The following is an 18013-nucleotide window of genomic DNA, read 5'->3' on the forward strand; positions in this document are numbered from 1 at the left end:
GACGCTTTCCATTCCAGAAGAGGATGTATAGGCTAGGATAGTAGCTGAAAGATTTGGAAGATGGGTGATAATCTATAGGTAAGAATGTATATAAGTTAGATGTCGAACCTTTTCATAAACATAGATTTGGTGTTGAAGCCCAGCATCTCAAGCCGGTTTGATACATTCAGCCTTCGTATTCCTTTCACTAGTACACAAGATATCTGTTCTTCAAGCCTCAGTAACCACAATGACCGTCATATCCACCCCTCAGCCACACGTCCTGATCATCCCGGGAGCATGGCACCCGGCTTCTACAATGGCCTCCTTCGCCAGCGCCCTAGAGGCATCAGGCTTCCCTGCTACGGTGGTGCCAACCCGCAGCGTCGGCACCAGAGACGTCACCGTCCAGGACGACGAGGCTCAGGCCAAGGCTCTTCTGCAGCCTCTACTTGACAAAGGCGAGGATGTCATTGTCCTGGGACACTCATACGGTGGCTTCGTGATCACGGGCCTCATCGCCGGTCTGGATAAGAGAGGACGAGAGGCGCAGGGTCTGAAGGGGGGCATTCTGGGTGTGGTTCACCTTTCTGCGTTTATACCTGTTGAGGGTGAGACGACGTTTGAAGCGGCGGGCGGTAAAGACTGCGCGTTTGCATCGGCAGATAATGTAAGTGCTGTCCTAGCTGAGCTCTCTTTGATTAAGAGTATACATGCCAATTCCAATGCTGCTAGATCGAGAAGACAGGCCTTTTGGACTCAAAAGACGAGAAATACCATTTTTACAACGACATCCCAGATGAGGTAGCCAAACGCCTCACAGCCAGCCTCGAGGGCCAGTCCGGGGCAGCAGTCATGTCAACTCCTTCGAGTATAGGATGGAAGGACAAGGCCTACGACGGGCGCCGCGCGTATATTCGCACTCTTCGAGACAATGCCCTAACTATCAAGTACCAGGACGAGCTGATTGCTCGTTCGGGCGTTGAGTGGCTTGTGAAGTCGGTGGATGCTTCACATAGTGCGTTTTGGTCTAGGACGGATGAGGTAGTGGGTTTGGTTGCCGAGTGTGCGTTGGAGTTTGCAAAGAATTGAAAGGCTGAATGTTGGGGGAAAAAAAGGAGGGATATGGGGTTCTGGTATTTGGGCATGTTTGCTGCTGCAGCGAGCGAAGCAGCATTGTGTAAGATATAGGCAGATATGATGCTATGATGCTATGGTGAATATATTTGTGATATGAATCTTACCATTCCTCCCCCTTGTAGAATAAGTCACATCTAGTATATCTACTACATGCTCTGACTTACTCGACGGCTACAATTTCCAAGTGAAGGCATTTTTGCAAGTTACATATTGAAACCCAAGCTCACTTACTCTAGACTATCTGAAACGACCTCATTCATCCGCTTAGTTACATTGTTATAATTTCTCCAACCAATTCGCATTCTTCTTAAAACGGAATATCAAAACCTCTCCCGTTTCGCAACCGACGATGACTTTATCCTTGTGAACTCTTAGAGCATGATTATCCTTGCGAGACGCTGGGTGATAATGGTCTGGCAAGAGGATAATCTCTCTGCCATTCCAGGTGATCCATGTCTCTGTGCCGGACGTAACACTATAAGGGCACCATGGCTCAGATTTTATCCGCGCCCTTGTACTGTCTCGCAACTCTTGGATGAGCAGAGGACCCCTCTCTGTTATCACATACTGAGGGTGGTTGATATCGACGCTCAATGAGTGGATCGCTGGCCTTGTTTCTGATCTGAGCGTGTACTCAAATCTCATAGTCCCATTCTCTCTAGTAATATCCCATACTGAGATGCCTTCAGCGTCAGATGCGATAAATCTTTTTGAGTCGGCTGAAAATGCCATCGCAGTTATGCGTTCCCCACCCCTCTCTTTGATAGTTGTGACTTGAATGGAGGAGCCGGTTTGATAGCCAGTGTGAAGATCCCAAAGCATGATCTCACCATCATCAGCACCAGACACGACGTATCTTCCATCATGTGAATACGAAACACATAAGACAAAGTCTCTATGACCACAGAATATTCTTAATCCCCGGACGCCGTTTAACTCTAAAATCTCTCCTACGTCTCTAAATGTTTCTTCGCTCTGGGTCGACATAGTACCTCCAACCTCAGGCTGCGAAAGATCCCATATGCGCACGGTCGTATCACTGGAGCCCGAAGCTAGAAATCTTCCATCACGCGATAAGACAGCACAGTATACCACACCTAGGTGACCGAGGAGCGTGCGTGACTGGAAATCGTCTTCTAAGCTCCAGATACGAACAATTTTGTCGGATGCTAATATCAGTTTGCGAGAATCATGGCTGAATACAAGCGACTGAACAGATGGCAAACGCGCCATCCAGCTTCGTTGGAGCATACCAGAATTGCCATCCCATAGGCAGATTAAACCATCTTCAGAGGCCGATGCCACCCACTTGACCTGAAGCATGCCAGGGGTTTTCTCGTTGTATCGCTTGGCACGCCAAGTCAACTCGCAGAAAGCTTCCTGAGGATGCCTTCTCTAGGAGTCTAGTAATTTCATTTCGAGATTCTTCTTCGATGCCCCAGTAATTTGCTATTTGATCAGCCTTTAAAGGGATGTAATAATCTCTCAAAGTTGTCTGCATTTCTTCATATGCGGCATCGATGTCTATGCATTCGTCTTCGGCTATACGCAGATTGCTGGACTTGGAAAAACGTCCAAATGACTCGGTTGAACCGGATAAGAGCCATTTAATATTTTGTGACAGATTCATAGTTGTTTCGATTAGTAAGATGAAGGAGCTTGGATCTTCGTGTTCGAAATTAATCTCATCAATACCTTCAACTAGGAATATAGTTGGCTTGAATGTCTCATCTCTGATAATGTCATATAACAGCATGCTTAATGCGTATACGTCATGGGAATCGGAAAATTCCTCAATGTCTGTTGAGTTGCATTTCTGGATCAAATATCTGCCCAGCTGAGGTTGGTATTCCAAGACGAGGTAGATGAGAGTCTTTAGCACAGAAATAGTGCTTTGCGCCTCGTGTTCACCCGTGCCGCACATTGAAAATGACAAAAGCTTCGGCTCTGAGTCGAGAATCGCCGGAGAGAGCCCACGAACAATCGACCAAAGGACCATCTTTCTGCCAGCATCTGGGTCACCGCAAACCCAAAGCACACGCGAGTCTCCTGCGATGAATGACTTGTATTTGCAAGTCGATATGACCCATTTGTAGAGATTTTTCACTGATGGAATATTCGCCTCTAATTTTCGTGGATCGATTGCGTTCAAGATTTCTTTCGGGGTCTTCATGTCGCTCTTTGTAGGCTCGGGTTCCCCAACTCCAGTTGTATCGTTCTTCTTATTTCTGAGAAGCGTGGAAAGTTTTTGATTCTGGATTTCGCCGTTAAAACTGAGGAGTGATTGCTCTGCCCTTACCACGTCGGCCTCGTTCAAATCTGCATCTCTGGGTAATCGACTTTGATCGATTTTGATTAGATTACTCTCTTAAATTACGTCTATTTGAGAACAGACGATGCGAGCTTGGAAGAGGAGAACCTGTTGATAAAGTTCTGTTATACGATCTCGGAGAATCGTTTGTTCGCTTAAAGGAAGGCCTCTCTTATATTCATCGGCACCAAGAAGCTTGGGAAGCAAAGTATACCACGCCATTCTAGATACGACGTGGTCCATGCCCTGTAACGTCTCTGGTTGATTGATCGAGTGCAGGAGGGCCTATTTCATTTCTAACTTTCAGCAATTAAGATCATAGTAGCAATTTGTTATGGATATCAAGTCGCTGACCTGTAGAGCAAGGCATGTTCCTGCCCATGCAAGGGCTGTATCTTCACCACTGTCGATTGATGACTTCAACAGGTCTCGAATTTCTTTGGAGAACCTTAGAGGAATCAGTTGAGAGTTGATGTTCTTTTCAACAGTATCGGCATCAGCATCGCCCTCTTGCTGAGACTCGAGGCAGAAGGCAATAATATCCTGAGCGTATTGTTGCCTTTCTTGATGATGCAAAGGTTGAAACAGATTTTCTTGTTGATAATTATGAGAGGTTTTTTGATTTTGTTGTAGCAAGTGTGCACGTAGCCATAAAGTCAATATTTTCTCGTACTTTTCCAATAAGTCGGCATGTTGAGGCCTCAAATTATCGTAAGCCACATCCCACAAGTTTTCGATCTCCCGGCGGGAAGATTCGGCTGAATCAAGCTTGCTAGGCGTGGAGGATATTGTAGAAGGTACATCATCAACTTCATTTCCCGGCAAGATTGCTTCTTCTGGCTTCTTTGAGTCTTTGATTGGCAGGTCGGTGAGTATTTCACCATCGGAGGTCGCGACGCTTGACTTCGGAAGTATCGCCGGTTCATCTGGAATGGAAATCTTATCCGGCGGCCGAACAGTTGCTGGGGGCCCAGGAAGAGGCTGGTCATGTCCTGTATTTGTCCTTTTCGGTTTTTTTGGGTTTGAAAATGCTCGCCAACGCCGCCTTGATATCCATGGTGCTCGCCAACTTTTATGATTGACTTAAAAACACCAGCCGCAGAGTATCACTGGTGGAAGACAGATAAGCAGCATTCGTCAGTCGTAAGTAAGATGATGTGTTGCCCAGGAAGAATCGTGACGGGTGAAACTTAGGGTGTCAAGTTTGGGCATCAACGCCGCAATCGGCACGTGCCGTACACAGCACTGTGCGTGTGTACAGCCGCGTAACGAAGGAACAAAGGAAGTACTTCTCAGTGCCTTATCAATGCACGCGCTCATATCCTGTGCCACCCACTCATTTCATTTCGCCAGCCCTCCCGGCTACGAATCACCGCAAGCTGAGCGGGTTCCGACCATCTATGGCCGGAACTTCTTGCTCTGTTGGGCTCCAAGTCAGCCACGGGGTCATCTTTCGCCTGGGCTGATGTGATAAGACGGTGATGTTACCTATCCAAGTCTATAGCGCTTAATCGTACCCTAAGATTAGTATGTACGTATCGTCACTTTCATGTGTAACACGTTTTCGATCGAGCATTTTCTTGGCCGTTTCTCAATTCTCGTAAGATCAGTGATACGCTTCCAACTGCTTCGTCCGTGTTGTATATACAATAGTTTCCTAATAAGCCAGGCTGCAGCCACCACAAGCCCGAGGTGCCCGAGGTTGATATGTGGAAAGGAGGCTGGTTTTGAGTACCATGGATACTCGAAAGCTGCCTAGTGCAATGTAAATGTAACACAAGATAGGCAATATTAGGTATATAAAGCCGTTATTGAGGCCGCCATTACCATCTTCAAACTTCCCTCAGTATTCTTACTTCTTCTGCCTCCTCTATTTCGTCCTTTACTGCACAGTCGGTGATCTCAACTCTCAATATTCGTTCAATTACAGCTATGGCCAGCTTTGTGGACCTGGATAAGGAAGGCCAGTCAAAACGCCTAGAGATTGACCTCTATCGAAATTGGAACCATGAAGCGACAGCCCTTTCCGGTTCTTTCAAGTCATACGGAGTGAAAGACGACGGTAGTGCAATCTTCGACAGTAAAAGATCTGGATACTCGGTAACAGCCGACCGGCTACTCTGGGTGGATGGATGGGAGAAAACGACATTCAAAGATGCCAAGCCAATACGCCACCAAGAGATGACTCTAGTGGTGCTGAGAATCGACCTTGCTTCACATGATCCCAAAAGAAAATTTGGATCTGCCAACATCACCTTGGAATTCGAAGGCGGCGACGGGAACACGTCCGATCCTAAGGACGTACCGCAGGTACAAGCATGGGCGCCTTTCAATACTACTGAGAGATATAACGCCTCGAAGGCTTCTCACACTAAATCCACCAAAACTGAGGTCGCCGTTCAGGCCGGGCACTCTAATGCCGAACTATCTGGCAGTCGGAGTAGCGAGTATGAGATATCATGGGATCGAACTATGTTCGACCAAGGAAGCTCGATCCCAGTCATGGGCCAGCTTGGGCGACGGAATGGAGTCACATGGATTCTTGCACAAAACGAATTGCAGAATGCTGGCGTCCAGCCGACGTTTTATATCGCAGTACTCATTTCACGACAATCGCGCAAGCCGTACCTGGTGAAGTTTGACATCGAAGCTCGGGTTAACACCATGGAAGATTTCATAAACAAAACCAAGACCTTTTTCGGGTCAAATCCTGGGAAAACCAAACCTTATCTTGTGACCCCCCTGGAAGCAGAAGGTCTGCAATTACGAGGGTGTGAATATATTGAAGTGTATTGACCTCGATAATCTGGGGAGATTGCAAAACGACAAAAAGAGCTCCAGCTTGCAGTTGAGCTGGGAACTCAGCCATCAAGTCGAGATAGAAGGTGAAAATACCGTCAAGCATGCTGAAGGATCGTTGGGCAACAACCAGGCGGCTGAAGAAATGCGAGAAAGCTTTGCGGAGATGGCGACGTCGGCTTCAATGAAAGGGGCTGGCGGTACACACACCGAAACACCGCTTCTTTCCTTGTCCAGATCCACTGCGGCTATTCTATCCGCCCCCCCTGTCGATTTGGCTAGATTCACAGCGCTCGAGACTCGCGTGGCTCAGCTCGAGGCTCGTCTTGCTTTACAGGATGAACTGATGCTTCGAATGCAACAAGCCCGTGCTTAGGGACGGGATGCGCGATTAATCCATGTCTATTTATATACTTGCGAATCAAAGACTTGTTCACCCACAATCTGCTGTCTCTTTTGACTTTCCTAAGTATAAGTAGTTTTAAAGTAAAGTTGCAGTAGATAGACCGTAGATGTAAGTATTGACCGATACATCGTTCGTCTTTGGCACCACACATATAGGTAGATATGTATATACACGTACTTTTGGGCTAACACGAGGTGTCTAACTATTTAACAGTGCCTCACACATGGATTTTTCTTCCATGACCATGATATTCAAACAATTTAGATATGTTGATTACCCGTGTGCTTGTTCTTGTACTGCACGATGCTGTGGTTGCATATATTTTCAAAGGAATTGCTCAGAAGAATATACATTCGACAGTAAGAGATGCTGTTAGCCAGTAGGCATGATAATAGCCAAGATTGTTTTTTTTTTTAAAATCAATTCTCCATACATGTAAAGCAAAAATACTAGTCCAAGGCTCATGTATGTTAATTAAATCACAGAAGACTAGACATTTGATGAGGCGGCTACTACATTTATGCTACAAAATATCAATAGAATTTTCTTCTTGAAGAAGAAGAAGAAGAAAAAGCGTCAATCCATGAGGTGTACTAATTATCAAATCTGAGTAGTATATAACTGTGAAATGCAAGAGCTAATATGAGAGATTGGCCGCCTTCATGCAACGTTTAAGGCATCAAATATTTGTAATCGTATGATCAGCTAAAGTAGTATGACTACAAAAAGCCTGTGGCTATCTACATACAGAGTAAGGGAGGGTGGTACAATCAAAAGTTCCTAGAATACCTTTTCACCGGGGCTAAGAACCAATGAAGTAGGCCCTCATCGGGACTGAGAATTAATGAAGTAGACCCTCATCGGGACTGAGAATTAATGAAGTAGATCCTCATCGGAACTGAGAACCAATGAAGTAGATCTAACTGCAGTCGTGCCCAGTCCTATCTGCAAGTATGCGAGTTGGTGTTACTCGGCGAGCTAGTACCGTGTACCCAACTGTTACATAAAGGTAGTTCGGATATATTATCAGGTATACACATACTGTGTTCTTCTTGCATCTGTATACCTACTGCTATTAATTCTCTTTTTGTACTTTCTCACTTTCTCCTATATTTTTGTAGCCTTAAGTCGCTTCTTATCGCTCAGCCTACCTACATGGCGTTTTTAAGAACTCATTGTCATCAACTTACAGCTTTCCGATAACAAGGAGTCACTAGGATTGGGGATAAATCGAAGAACCCATTTAATCCGAAACTCTGAGTTGACGTTTGCTGATAATTCGATATCCTTTCCTATTGTTTCCTTTCTTTTCTTCTTCTTCTCCCCTCCCTCTTGCTTTCGAACATGTCTCTTAATCCAGATATTCAAAGCAGTCAGACGCGTACGAAGCCCTCATCAAATGCCGATACTAGCATCGAATCAATGCCAGATCCGAAAGAGTCGTCGGATGATCAATCAGTCAACCAAAAAGTAATCAAGCCATGGATGAAACTGCGTGGGGATATTAAGGAGACCGAGATGCGATTGTATGATCAAGCTTACGAACTCTTCAAACTTCTTAGAGAAGCTTTGGAATATGCACTCAAACATGAACAATTACCCAGCTTCATTATAGACATCACAGACTTCTTTATCGACGAAAACAGAGAATATCGATTAGATGATTGCATACGTTGGTTGATCCTCAACAACGCGGTGCAGCGATGCCCACTGGGCATCGAAGATGTTGGTGTCTCAGCAGTTCAGACAGAAACTGTGGAGGAGACTATAACTGGAGAGAAAAATTCCTACATCATCATTATTCGAATTATCACTGAACTCTGGCCTCATTTTCCCTTCATTTGCCTTGACAACTCTCGTACGTTTCATAGGCTTTTCCCGGAGACGGCAGATAAGCTTCTCGTGGGAGAATGTTATTTTAGAGACAGTCATACGAAGGAGCAAATGAGAGAATTCCCAAGCACTCCTTTACATAGAGCTGCCGGGAAAGGTAACGGCAAGGTAATAAAATATATGATTCATAGTGGACGACGTTTTCAGCCAGATGATTTACTTCAGATCTTGAAACTTCATGATCCAGACCAAAGATCTGGAAAGACTGCTCTGTCCCTTGCTGCTATCGCCGAAAATCTAGGAGCTCTGCATGCACTTCTAGATTTCGATGCCAGCATAGCAGATACGCCAGATACGACATTCGAAGAGGCCTTGAAAAAAGGCAAAGAAAATGTCGTCGAAGCATTTTTGCAACAACCTGAACTCAGACGGAAATTTGCTACTACCGACTACATTCTTTTAGCGATTCAACCATTGAAAGAAATAAACGAATAGACAGTCAAAGATGAAAAACATACTGAGAGATATAACAAACAAGTGGAGGTCATCAATGCTCTGATCAAAGCTGCTGAGGGCCAGCAGAGTGAAACTGATGAAAGAGTGATTGAGAAGATAATTCAGCTCAACTTGGAGAGCTTCTGGAGCGAAAATGAAACCATTTTCAATTCCGACACGTCTGGGCTACTTCATCTCGCTGTCCAGCACCAAAATGTTGGATTTGTGAAGAAATTTCTGCAATACGATGAGTTGGTCACTACCCAGATTCATGACCACTACCCACTCCGGCACAACAACAATATTATGGAAAATTCTACGTCTACTCATCGGGCGTTGAAAGATGATGATAGCAAAAGAATCCACAAGGAAATTCGCAATCTCATAGTTGCAGCGACTATTAAGAGCAAAAAGGTTAGCAAGATGCAGGACTTGGTCGAGATTTTTCAGCTGTCTGACGGTACGTATGAATTTAACAAGTCATCTCTGTTCCACCCAGACATGCCATTTACTAACTTGAAGAATTTCTTTTTTAGAAACCGGTAAGAACAATTTCCTATGCTCTATACGGCCGCTATCTCGGACTAACCTGACAATCTAGTCAACGAACTGTGTTTTGATCTTTCACGATTCAAATCGGAGGATTACAGCGTTTCGGACTTTGTTCATTCGCTCATTAATCATCAAGACTATGCCAATCTACTATCTTATGAAGAGACGCTTAAATATGCCACGTTTCCGGCCCTGGATCTCAAAACTGACAACAAAGAGATATTTGGCGGAAATATTCAATTTGACCACAAGGAGATTTTCATGACTCTAGATTGGTTAAAGAATGTGAAGAACGTCAAGCATATTATCGAACTGACAGTTCTAGATCGACTTGTGAACCCTCATGATGAGGTCATCATAGGCACCTATGTGAAACAGTTTGAGGTGGAAGCTCTCAACTGGAGATTATTAGACCTGTCTATATCGGTTTTCAAGAACTCAAATTCTGATGAGAACAATGCACTGCAACAACTCCGAGAGCTTCATCTTTATACCGGCGGCAAGCGAGCAGTAATCAGCCACTGGTTGAGCGATGATGGGATCCGCTCCCTTACAAATGTAGGTCATGCAACACTTCAACTTTCTTTGCTATATTATGAAAGCCTTTTCATGCTGACAAAGGGTATCTTTTAGCTTACGACGCTCGAAATATATGTTGTCCAGGTTTGTGTCTTAGGTCTCCTATGTCACGCGCAGTGCACTGATGGAATTTCGAAGGACTTGGCGAACAAAGACAAATGCGACGCTATTGCTACTTTTATCGAAGGAGAATTTGGCAAGCTGAGCAAAGAAATCAATGGGCAACGGGAAAAGATGCGCCAAGAGAAGTTTAGGAATACACCGAATGCTTAGCACACTCATGATGCCCATGACACTTGGGAGCTCACAGTCGGTGTTAGTATCCGGCCGTGGAATCCGACAAAGGAAAGAGAAGCAGACTTGGGAGAGATGTAAGTGGTATTCAGACCGCGCGGCCAGTCATTTATTTTTCATCCGCTGACTGCCATTAGTGCTGAACGGGCTGTTCCGAAGCTATCTCGTTTTATCAAAGGTTACCAGATCTATACGCAGGAAAGAAGCGGCTCTGTGACATTCCGTCCAACCAGAGTTGCCGTGATCGATAATGGGATTTTTAGCTTTTCCCCATTGGTAAAAACTCCAGCCATCTTAAACGCCACTAATATTTCTGAAACTTCATCTGCTCTCAATTCAACAGAGTCTTTGGAGATCAACAGCAATGCTCCGAACGGATACCAAAATGGGAAAGGTGGTAGACCCAAGACTTTGTGGTCACGCATCAAGAATGGCCGATCTTTCGTAGACGACGAATCCAGCCTTAGTCCTTGGCTATTTGCGTCTGATCCGCATGGAACCCAGATGGCAAATCTGATATGTGCCATTGATCCTTGTTGTGATCTTTACGTGGCCAAGGTGGCTGAAGGGAGATCTGGCATCATCCCGGCGCGAGTTGAACGAGTGAGTTATGATTGAGTACTCGAGAGATGTATTTTTTTTTTTTTTTTTTTTTTTTGCTAACTCTTGGTTGCTTCGTGTCCAATCAGGCTATTAAGTGGGCAATAAGCCAAAATGTCGACATTATTTCCATGAGCTTCTCCATTCTAGAAGGAACACAAGGGCTCGCTAATGCTTGTGCTGATGCTTGGCACAATGGAATCATCATACTCTGCAGCACCCCTGACGAAGGCTTAAACACCGAGAAAAGCTGTATATCGGGTTACAGCGATACGATGACCATTACGGCTTGTGACGAATTTGGAATATTGAGCCCAAATGCACCGCCAGACTATAACTATGCAATTAAAGGCATCGATGTGGCTGCGGGCAAGGTCCCCTTTCTTGATTCAAAGGACTGCATATCAGGAAGTTCAGTCTCTACAGCCATTGCCGCGGGATTGAGTTCGCTGATTTTGTCTTGCGATCGACTGGCAAAGGAACGTCGCAGTTATGAGCGAGGTGATAGAGCTAGAATTGTGAAGCATCATTTTGGAAAAATGGCTGCAACAAACAAGAAATACATCATCTTGGAAAGGTTTGCAGGGATTGACAAGAAGATTCAAGATGGCCGATACATTGCCGCCGGGGACATTATAGAAGGATTTTTTGCTGAAGAGAAGTATAGTGAGTAAAGACGGGCAAGTTTCTTTCTTATGTTTTTTTTGTACTAGATCTCCCCAGCCACAGACGCACCTGGTGGTTTAATTTTTAATACGAATACGTTTCATCTATCTCGAGCAAAAGTAGCTGTTGGGGGACACCTGCCCCGACGTCCCCGGGGAAGTAAGGACGAGGACATCAAATCTTATATATAGTAGCGTTAGACCCCAGATTATACGAATGCAAGCAAATTGATCCCCAGACGTCGCACCCTGCGTGTTCATCGTAGCGTACACGTTCGATCTTAGTCTTCACTCCATTCGACTATACGCTTGATGCGTAATATGGTAGCAATTGCTGGAACCTCCACGACCGACAATACGACGTTCGACTGTCCCCGTGGCTGTAAACGATTGTGCGCCCCCCCGAGACCCGAAAAAGAGCTATGCCAAAGAAGAGCATCTCTTCATACCTAAGCTTACATGGTGCGTAGAATCGCGGCCAATGTTAGCAATATAGTGCAATATTCGACACGTACCTCTTTTAGTAAGAGAGCCATTGGACCATTGCCTTGGGGAGCCGTCAACCTATCTGTCTACGTATCACCACTTTTATAAGGCCACACACCAAAGTCTATACAACGCACCACCGACAGTAAACCCCGAGGTTTGCAATCCATCATGGTTTGTATTCAAGACTCAGATATCGTGGTATCCAATCTTGTGGTTTCAAATACATGTGCCAAGCACGAGCACAAGATGTACCATTAAGGATGATAGTTGTGCCTGTAGATAGAACGGCCGCTTACACGGTTTATAGCTCTCCACTCAGATGCACTTGATTCAACGAAAGCCTCCAAAAGTAAAGTCGGGCTTTGTGAGTTAATCAACACACACGCAACTCCATCATGGACCCGTATAGCATCGTCTTCGTCATCAGTGCCGCTGGTTTTACCCGGTCTTTATATGCTGCCTCGCTCTCGTTATCGTTTATGTGAGTCGGGCGAATCCAGCCCGATTACCTAAGCAGCGTCGGCGCGACGCCCGCCGTCGCGCCGACCAGCAAGCGCCGATGCACCGACGCTCCGCGATTTCTGCAACTGCAGGCAGCCCAGCTGGCGGTGCTTTTTGGAGTCGGCCCTGATCGCGACCGGCGTGCATTTGGTAGCCGTGCTCGATAGCTGCGTTGATCTTTTTTTTTATCTTTGTTGATGGTGTCATGATTTGGAAATCAAGACTTGACAGATGTAGACGAAGAAATGGAGAGAATGGGGCATTAAGCACATATGGCTGCAAAGCTGAGCGAGTGACCCAGACTCTTAAGACAGCCACCAACAATACAATCATCAAGACAGCCACTATCAAATGCAATACCCAACGTCCAAGACACGCGTATTAAACCAACAGATAGCCTAATCGCACTAACCTCCCCTTGAAAGGCCCCCCCAATTTTCCGCTCTTTTAACGTTAAAATCAAGCAAACTCGCTACTTACCACGTGTGCCCCGTTTGCTCACCTCCCAATCCTTCGCTCAACCCCGGGCGGATCTTGCCAGAAGTGCGAGCGCCGATGCTGCCCACCTTGAAACGTCGCTGATTTACGGACTTTTGGCATCGAGAATCTGCTTACAGATTCTGCCCGGCTACACCCCTAGCATGAAATAGCGTGGCATTACTGCTAGCAAGTGCACGATGATCCATTGTCGGTGGTTCGGGCGCGATGCTATGGCTATTTTGGCGCGAAGGGCAAGGGGAAGCTGAGCTACGGGGATAGGAAAAAAGAGAAGAACGAGAAAAGACCGTTGGCTCTATGAAGGATCTAGCTAAGCTCATGTACAATGACGGAATTTATTGCTTTTTGATTTCTCTTATATAGCGTGGCCCATGATCTTCTTCCTGTCCGATCATATTCGCTTATCATACTCGCTTGTCTTTACATGACCAAAGCAACATACAGCATCCTATTTCCGACTTCCATCATCTCTGGAATTATCGACCAGCGGGCGCCATAACTTTACATCTGTTGTCTTACATATCGTGTGCGCTGTGTTTTACCATCACAAACTCGAACATCTTGGTGGTGTGATCTAAAGCCAACGACTTATACGCATCAGACCACGACACTAGCAAAAGATTCTCTCAGCATCACAGCAATAACGAAGAAAATAAATCAATAAAAAAAGACAAACATCGATTCTCGCACCTCTTGGATCCCAGTTGATATAGAAAATATCAAAATCATGGCATCCGGCAGTCAAAGCGGCGCCATGCAGATGCCTGTACGTACAACACCACCATCAACACCACAAAATCATCACCATCTTCATCCAGCATCATAGCTAACATCTTCCAAAGGGCCCCCCCCTACCCCCCCAAATACGCCGGCCTCGGCCTCACCCCAACCCGCTCCGTCGACATCCCCATCTCCGCCGTCATCCTCGCCTTCTTCATCGCCTCCGCCGCCTTCAACATGACAATCTTCCAGCTCAACAAGCGCCGCGGCCACAAATTCATCCTCTCCGGCCTCTTCTTCGGCTTCTCCATGGCCCGCATCTCCGCAAACGTCATGCGCATCGTCTGGGCCTGCTACCCGAAAAACGTCCGCATCGCCATCGCCGCCCAGATCCTCGCAAACGCGGGCGTCATCATCATCTTCATTGTCAACCTGATTCTCGTCCAGCGCGTGCTGCGGGCGTATCATCCTCGCCTCGGTTGGAGCATGCCCGCCAGGATCCTCCTGCGCTCGCTCATCGCGTCCGTGATTGGATGCTTGATCATGCTCATCGTTTGTCTCATCATCAGCATCTACACGCTCAAGCAGTCCACCATTGATCAGACTCACATCGCTCAGACCGTTGCCTTGACTTATTTCGCTTTCCTGGCCTTCTTGCCGGTACCCATCATCGGCCTCTGCTTCGTCATCCCGCGCCGCCAGCGCATCGAGAAATTCGGCACCGGAAGCATGCGTTACAAGCTCTTCCTCATCCTCTTCACATCTTGCCTGCTCACTCTCGGCGCGGCCTTCCGAGCAGGCGTCATCTACTATCGTGTTCCCCCAACTGAGCCACGGTGGTTCCAGTCAAAGGCCTGTTTCTATTGCTTCAACTATCTCATCGAGCTCATCGTCGTCTTCACCTACGCCCTGTCTCGGTTCGACAAGCGTTTCCACATTCCCAACGGAAGCAGTGCTCCTGGCCACTATGCCAACGGCGTTCCAGGCTCAGATGGAGCTGTATTCGATGAAGAGCTGCCTGCCAGTGCTTCTGAGCAGACAATGACGGATGGCGACTGGGCTATGGAGTTCCAAAACAAGACTGCGCCCAAAGCATCTGTTTAGAGACGAAGAAGAGAGAATGAAAATAAAAGAAGAAGGCGACAAGGAAGAAACGCGTACGGGAAGAAATTAATAATAATTATAGCATCAAGGCGCCTTAGGGTTTGCATTTATATGTTTTGGACGTTCTTGACATACTTGGACAAGACACCAAACGGCGTTGGCGGCATAGACTGGACATAGACAGCGGTAACATCATGTTATACGGGTCTTGGAATGCCCGAAGAAAGAATCTCCTATATTTAGATTAGCCTGTCGGGAGATATTCCTCCTGAAAATGTACAAATATATATTTGCTCAAGTCTGAAATCAGTTTATTAACATTTCGTGTCCTATTTTGCTAGTCAGCGGCTGTATCAAATGTTGATGTTGATTCATAGTATAGGTATTAGACATAGGAATAATTGTGCCATGAAGAATTTGTAGCTAATACCACCCAATGCTCATCCTAATTGCCGGATCCGATGATGGTGAAGCAGCCGAGCATCGCTGTGCTTACAAAAGAAAAGAGGGCCAGGATTCTGTGACAAATTATCCGATTGCAGCAACACTTGGGCAACTCCTTGTTCACATTGAGACTTGTTACGGCTGGATGGCGTGGGCCTGTGTGCCAGCAGTAGGATTAATCGTACATTATTTTTCTTTTAGATGCCCAGCTCCTAGGACTCTAACAGCTATAAACCCTCTCGCAATAAGCCCTTTACAGCAATAATTCGTTTGAATGCAGAACATCAGTGCTAGATTAGAGGAAGTAATCAGGAGTTCCTGTGAGAGAAAAGAGTTAGACGACATGATCCAGATGTTTGATGAGGAAGTGGACAACATACGTCTCGAGACCATTGGTTCGCCGGCTCTCGGGCACGGGTCAAATTGCAAGCTGTTGCAGTTAGCACATCTGTGGCTGTGATAAAATCCCGCTTGGCGTGGGGTAGGTAGTTGCCACAGCGGGGAGTTTGATCTGGACTCACAAGGTATATTTCAGATGCTCGTCAATTTCCATTATAGCAGCCTGGTTACCGCATCGGTAGCAGTAGTTTGGTGCTGCAAAGTGGTAGCAACGTTAGCCAAATTCCAGCATGACTGATGAGAGAAGAAAAAGAGGCGGAAGAACGGGTAGTAGGCGAGCTGGGAGCTCGGGAAAGCTGCAGCGTGCAATTGGAAAAGAAATAGCGAGAGGAAACATATATAATGAAGCTCACCTGAAAAGATTGTCACCACGTTTCGATCCTGAGACCAATTGTATCCCTCCATCACAAGCTGGTGCGCTCGTGCCACCAGCGTCAAGCCGTTGTTGTGGTTGAAAGCCTCTGAAATGTCCTGGCCGAAAGTGTACCCCGCACCGCGGGGAGAGATTCCCCAACCACAGCGGTCGTCTGGGTCGGACCATAGGAGATCGCACATGGGACCTTCGTGGGGGACTTCTTGGACACGATCGAGGGCCCTGATGTTATCTAGTGTGTCGATGCTGGGGGAGAGACCACCGTGGAGGCAGAAAATCTGGTTCTCAATCAGGGCAGTCAGGGGGAGGTAGTCGAAGAAGTCGGTGAATATCTTCCACACGTTGGCGTTGCCGTATTTGCGAAGGCATTCGTCGTAGAAGCCGTAGACTTGTGTGATCTGGCGCGACTCGTGGTTGCCTCGGAGGATGGTGATGCGCTGGGGGTATCGGATTTTGAGGGCAACGAGGAGGGAGACGGTCTCGACCGAGTAGTATCCTCTGTCGACGTAGTCGCCTGCAGAATCAAGATTCATGGTCAGCGGCGAGGCACCCCTCATTTTGCGGATCATACAGCGTGTATCGCACCCATGAAGAGATAGTTGGTATCAGGACTCGGGCCGCCAATCTTGAACAGCTCCATTAAATCGTGAAATTGGCCGTGGATATCGCCACAGACCGTAACAGGGCATTTCTGCACACAACGATGGGTCAGCTTCGGAAACGCATCATTTTAACTCATCGGCCGCGGATGGCCATCGCCAAGGGCCAACCTACCACGGGCTGCACGTTTGATTCATCTTGAACAACCTCTCGACCCTACACGACGGCCAAAAAAGTCAGCATCAATTTTCAACGACGTTTGGAACCGTGTCACGCGGGCGAGGTGATGGCGACGGGACGGCTTTGCAGCCTAGCCAACCCCTCCTTCGCTCGCGTCGTCAACCAGCATCAGAGGCTCACCATGTCGCACAGCCTCTGGACGTCGGCCTCGGACAGCTGCTTGCAGTTCATCAGGTTCTCAATCCACTGCTCCAGCGTGGATCTCGTCGCGGGCTCCGTCTGCACAGGCGCCACGTCGGCCGGTACTCGCCCGACGTCTTCCATATTTGTGTCCATTCTTGGGGGGTTATGCCGCGCAGTCTGTTGCGTCCTCTGCAGCTGTGCGAGAAGTCCTTGCCGGGACCGGGTCGATTGGCGATGGGTTGAAGCGAGGCGTAGGTGGGAAGCGGAGGATTCGAGGGCGCTGGTTGGGGAGGGGAGAGGGAAGGCTGCGATGGGTTTGAATGACGTTGCGGTCACGCTTCGGGTTGCTTGCAGAGCAGACTTTGGGTTCGCGAGCAGCTGTGCGACAGTGGCAGTTGGCAGTGGCAGCTTTGGGGCGGATAGCGGGCGAGCGGTGGGGCTTGGGCGCCAAAGGAGGCGGCTCTATGGCAGTGGCGGCCGTGCAGCAGCCACTATCAGGAGGGAGGGAGATTGGGAGATTAGGAGAGGGGGCCAAAACAACAAGCCGGGGTGAAATGAAGTCAACTGCTAGTGCTATTGCGAGCTGATTGCAGCGTGAAGCAGCACAGAGCATTACAAGTACCACAACAAAATTAAACAAAGCAATCAAGAAAGTGAATACTTGGTCGGATCTAGGTTTCCCTTTTTTATTTAATTTTTTTCCTTTTGTTTTTTGAACACTCCTAGTGATTGTAGCTCTACCGCGTCTGGACTCGAAATTGCTCGTGTTTTAAGAGAGCAAGGGGTACAAGCTGTACACTCGTAGGAGTAGAGTGTTTACAAGTACTGGCTATAGGTTAGCAGAGGCAATAGAGGCAATAGAGGCAGTA

At 47.0% G+C, this 18013-nt stretch overlaps 10 protein-coding genes across 11 annotated transcripts; 5 read left to right on the top strand and 5 right to left on the bottom strand.

The window, feature by feature from the left end:
- The first annotated feature begins 138 nt into the window (after positions 1-138).
- TrAtP1_001397 (uncharacterized protein) lies at positions 139-1174 on the top strand. Its single transcript, XM_066110972.1, has 2 exons — positions 139-649; positions 715-1174. The coding sequence occupies exons 1-2, from the start codon at positions 230-232 to the stop codon at positions 1069-1071; spliced, it is 777 nt and encodes a 258-aa protein (XP_065967045.1). The 5' UTR covers positions 139-229; the 3' UTR covers positions 1072-1174.
- A 221-nt stretch (positions 1175-1395) lies between these two features.
- TrAtP1_001398 (uncharacterized protein) lies at positions 1396-2298 on the bottom strand (the record flags this gene model as incomplete). Its single annotated transcript, XM_066110973.1, has 1 exon — positions 1396-2298. Exon 1 carries the CDS (start codon positions 2104-2106, stop codon positions 1396-1398), a length of 711 nt encoding a protein of 236 aa, XP_065967046.1. The 5' UTR covers positions 2107-2298.
- A 40-nt stretch (positions 2299-2338) lies between these two features.
- TrAtP1_001399 (uncharacterized protein) lies at positions 2339-3292 on the bottom strand (the record flags this gene model as incomplete). Its single annotated transcript, XM_066110974.1, has 1 exon — positions 2339-3292. One exon carries the CDS (start codon positions 3290-3292, stop codon positions 2408-2410), a length of 885 nt encoding a protein of 294 aa, XP_065967047.1. The 3' UTR covers positions 2339-2407.
- Positions 3293-3487: 195 nt separating this feature from the next.
- TrAtP1_001400 (uncharacterized protein) lies at positions 3488-4750 on the bottom strand (the record flags this gene model as incomplete). Its single annotated transcript, XM_066110975.1, has 3 exons — positions 3488-3715; positions 3785-4422; positions 4720-4750. The coding sequence occupies 3 exons, from the start codon at positions 4748-4750 to the stop codon at positions 3488-3490; spliced, it is 897 nt and encodes a 298-aa protein (XP_065967048.1).
- A 612-nt stretch (positions 4751-5362) lies between these two features.
- On the top strand, positions 5363-6226 carry TrAtP1_001401 (uncharacterized protein; the record flags this gene model as incomplete). The annotated part of the gene is made up of 1 exon (XM_014086082.2): positions 5363-6226. The coding sequence occupies one exon, from the start codon at positions 5363-5365 to the stop codon at positions 6224-6226; it is 864 nt and encodes a 287-aa protein (XP_013941557.2).
- Positions 6227-7446: 1220 nt separating this feature from the next.
- On the top strand, positions 7447-9030 carry TrAtP1_001402 (uncharacterized protein). The gene has a single exon (XM_066110976.1). The coding sequence runs from the start codon at positions 7980-7982 to the stop codon at positions 8961-8963; it is 984 nt and encodes a 327-aa protein (XP_065967049.1). The 5' UTR covers positions 7447-7979; the 3' UTR covers positions 8964-9030.
- A 356-nt stretch (positions 9031-9386) lies between these two features.
- TrAtP1_001403 (uncharacterized protein) lies at positions 9387-11662 on the top strand (the record flags this gene model as incomplete). The annotated part of the gene is made up of 8 exons (XM_066110977.1): positions 9387-9423; positions 9500-9505; positions 9565-10073; positions 10149-10178; positions 10233-10342; positions 10415-10465; positions 10526-10991; positions 11078-11662. 8 exons carry the CDS (start codon positions 9387-9389, stop codon positions 11660-11662), a joined length of 1794 nt encoding a protein of 597 aa, XP_065967050.1.
- An 875-nt stretch (positions 11663-12537) lies between these two features.
- Positions 12538-14965, top strand: TrAtP1_001404 (uncharacterized protein; the record flags this gene model as incomplete). Its single annotated transcript, XM_014086080.2, has 3 exons — positions 12538-12623; positions 13902-13907; positions 13984-14965. 3 exons carry the CDS (start codon positions 12538-12540, stop codon positions 14963-14965), a joined length of 1074 nt encoding a protein of 357 aa, XP_013941555.2.
- Positions 14966-15314: 349 nt separating this feature from the next.
- TrAtP1_001405 (uncharacterized protein) lies at positions 15315-17564 on the bottom strand. 2 transcript variants are annotated; one of them, XM_066110978.1, is made up of 6 exons: positions 17142-17564; positions 16956-16997; positions 16162-16872; positions 15931-16003; positions 15790-15839; positions 15315-15727 (listed from the first exon to the last, which is right to left on the bottom strand). In XM_066110978.1, the coding sequence occupies exons 3-6, from the start codon at positions 16748-16750 to the stop codon at positions 15705-15707; spliced, it is 735 nt and encodes a 244-aa protein (XP_065967052.1). In that variant the 5' UTR covers positions 16751-16872; positions 16956-16997; positions 17142-17564; the 3' UTR covers positions 15315-15704. The 2 variants fall into 2 exon arrangements, with proteins under 2 accessions (XP_065967052.1, XP_065967051.1); XM_066110979.1 differs by having other exon boundaries at positions 16162-16695; positions 16767-16872; positions 16956-17564.
- TrAtP1_001406 (uncharacterized protein) lies at positions 17308-18012 on the bottom strand (the record flags this gene model as incomplete). Its single annotated transcript, XM_066110980.1, has 1 exon — positions 17308-18012. The coding sequence occupies exon 1, from the start codon at positions 17755-17757 to the stop codon at positions 17308-17310; it is 450 nt and encodes a 149-aa protein (XP_065967053.1). The 5' UTR covers positions 17758-18012.
- Position 18013: the final 1 nt, after the last annotated feature.

Source organism: Trichoderma atroviride, chromosome 1 (assembly GCF_020647795.1).
Source record: "Trichoderma atroviride chromosome 1, complete sequence".
NCBI lineage: Eukaryota > Fungi > Ascomycota > Sordariomycetes > Hypocreales > Hypocreaceae > Trichoderma > Trichoderma atroviride.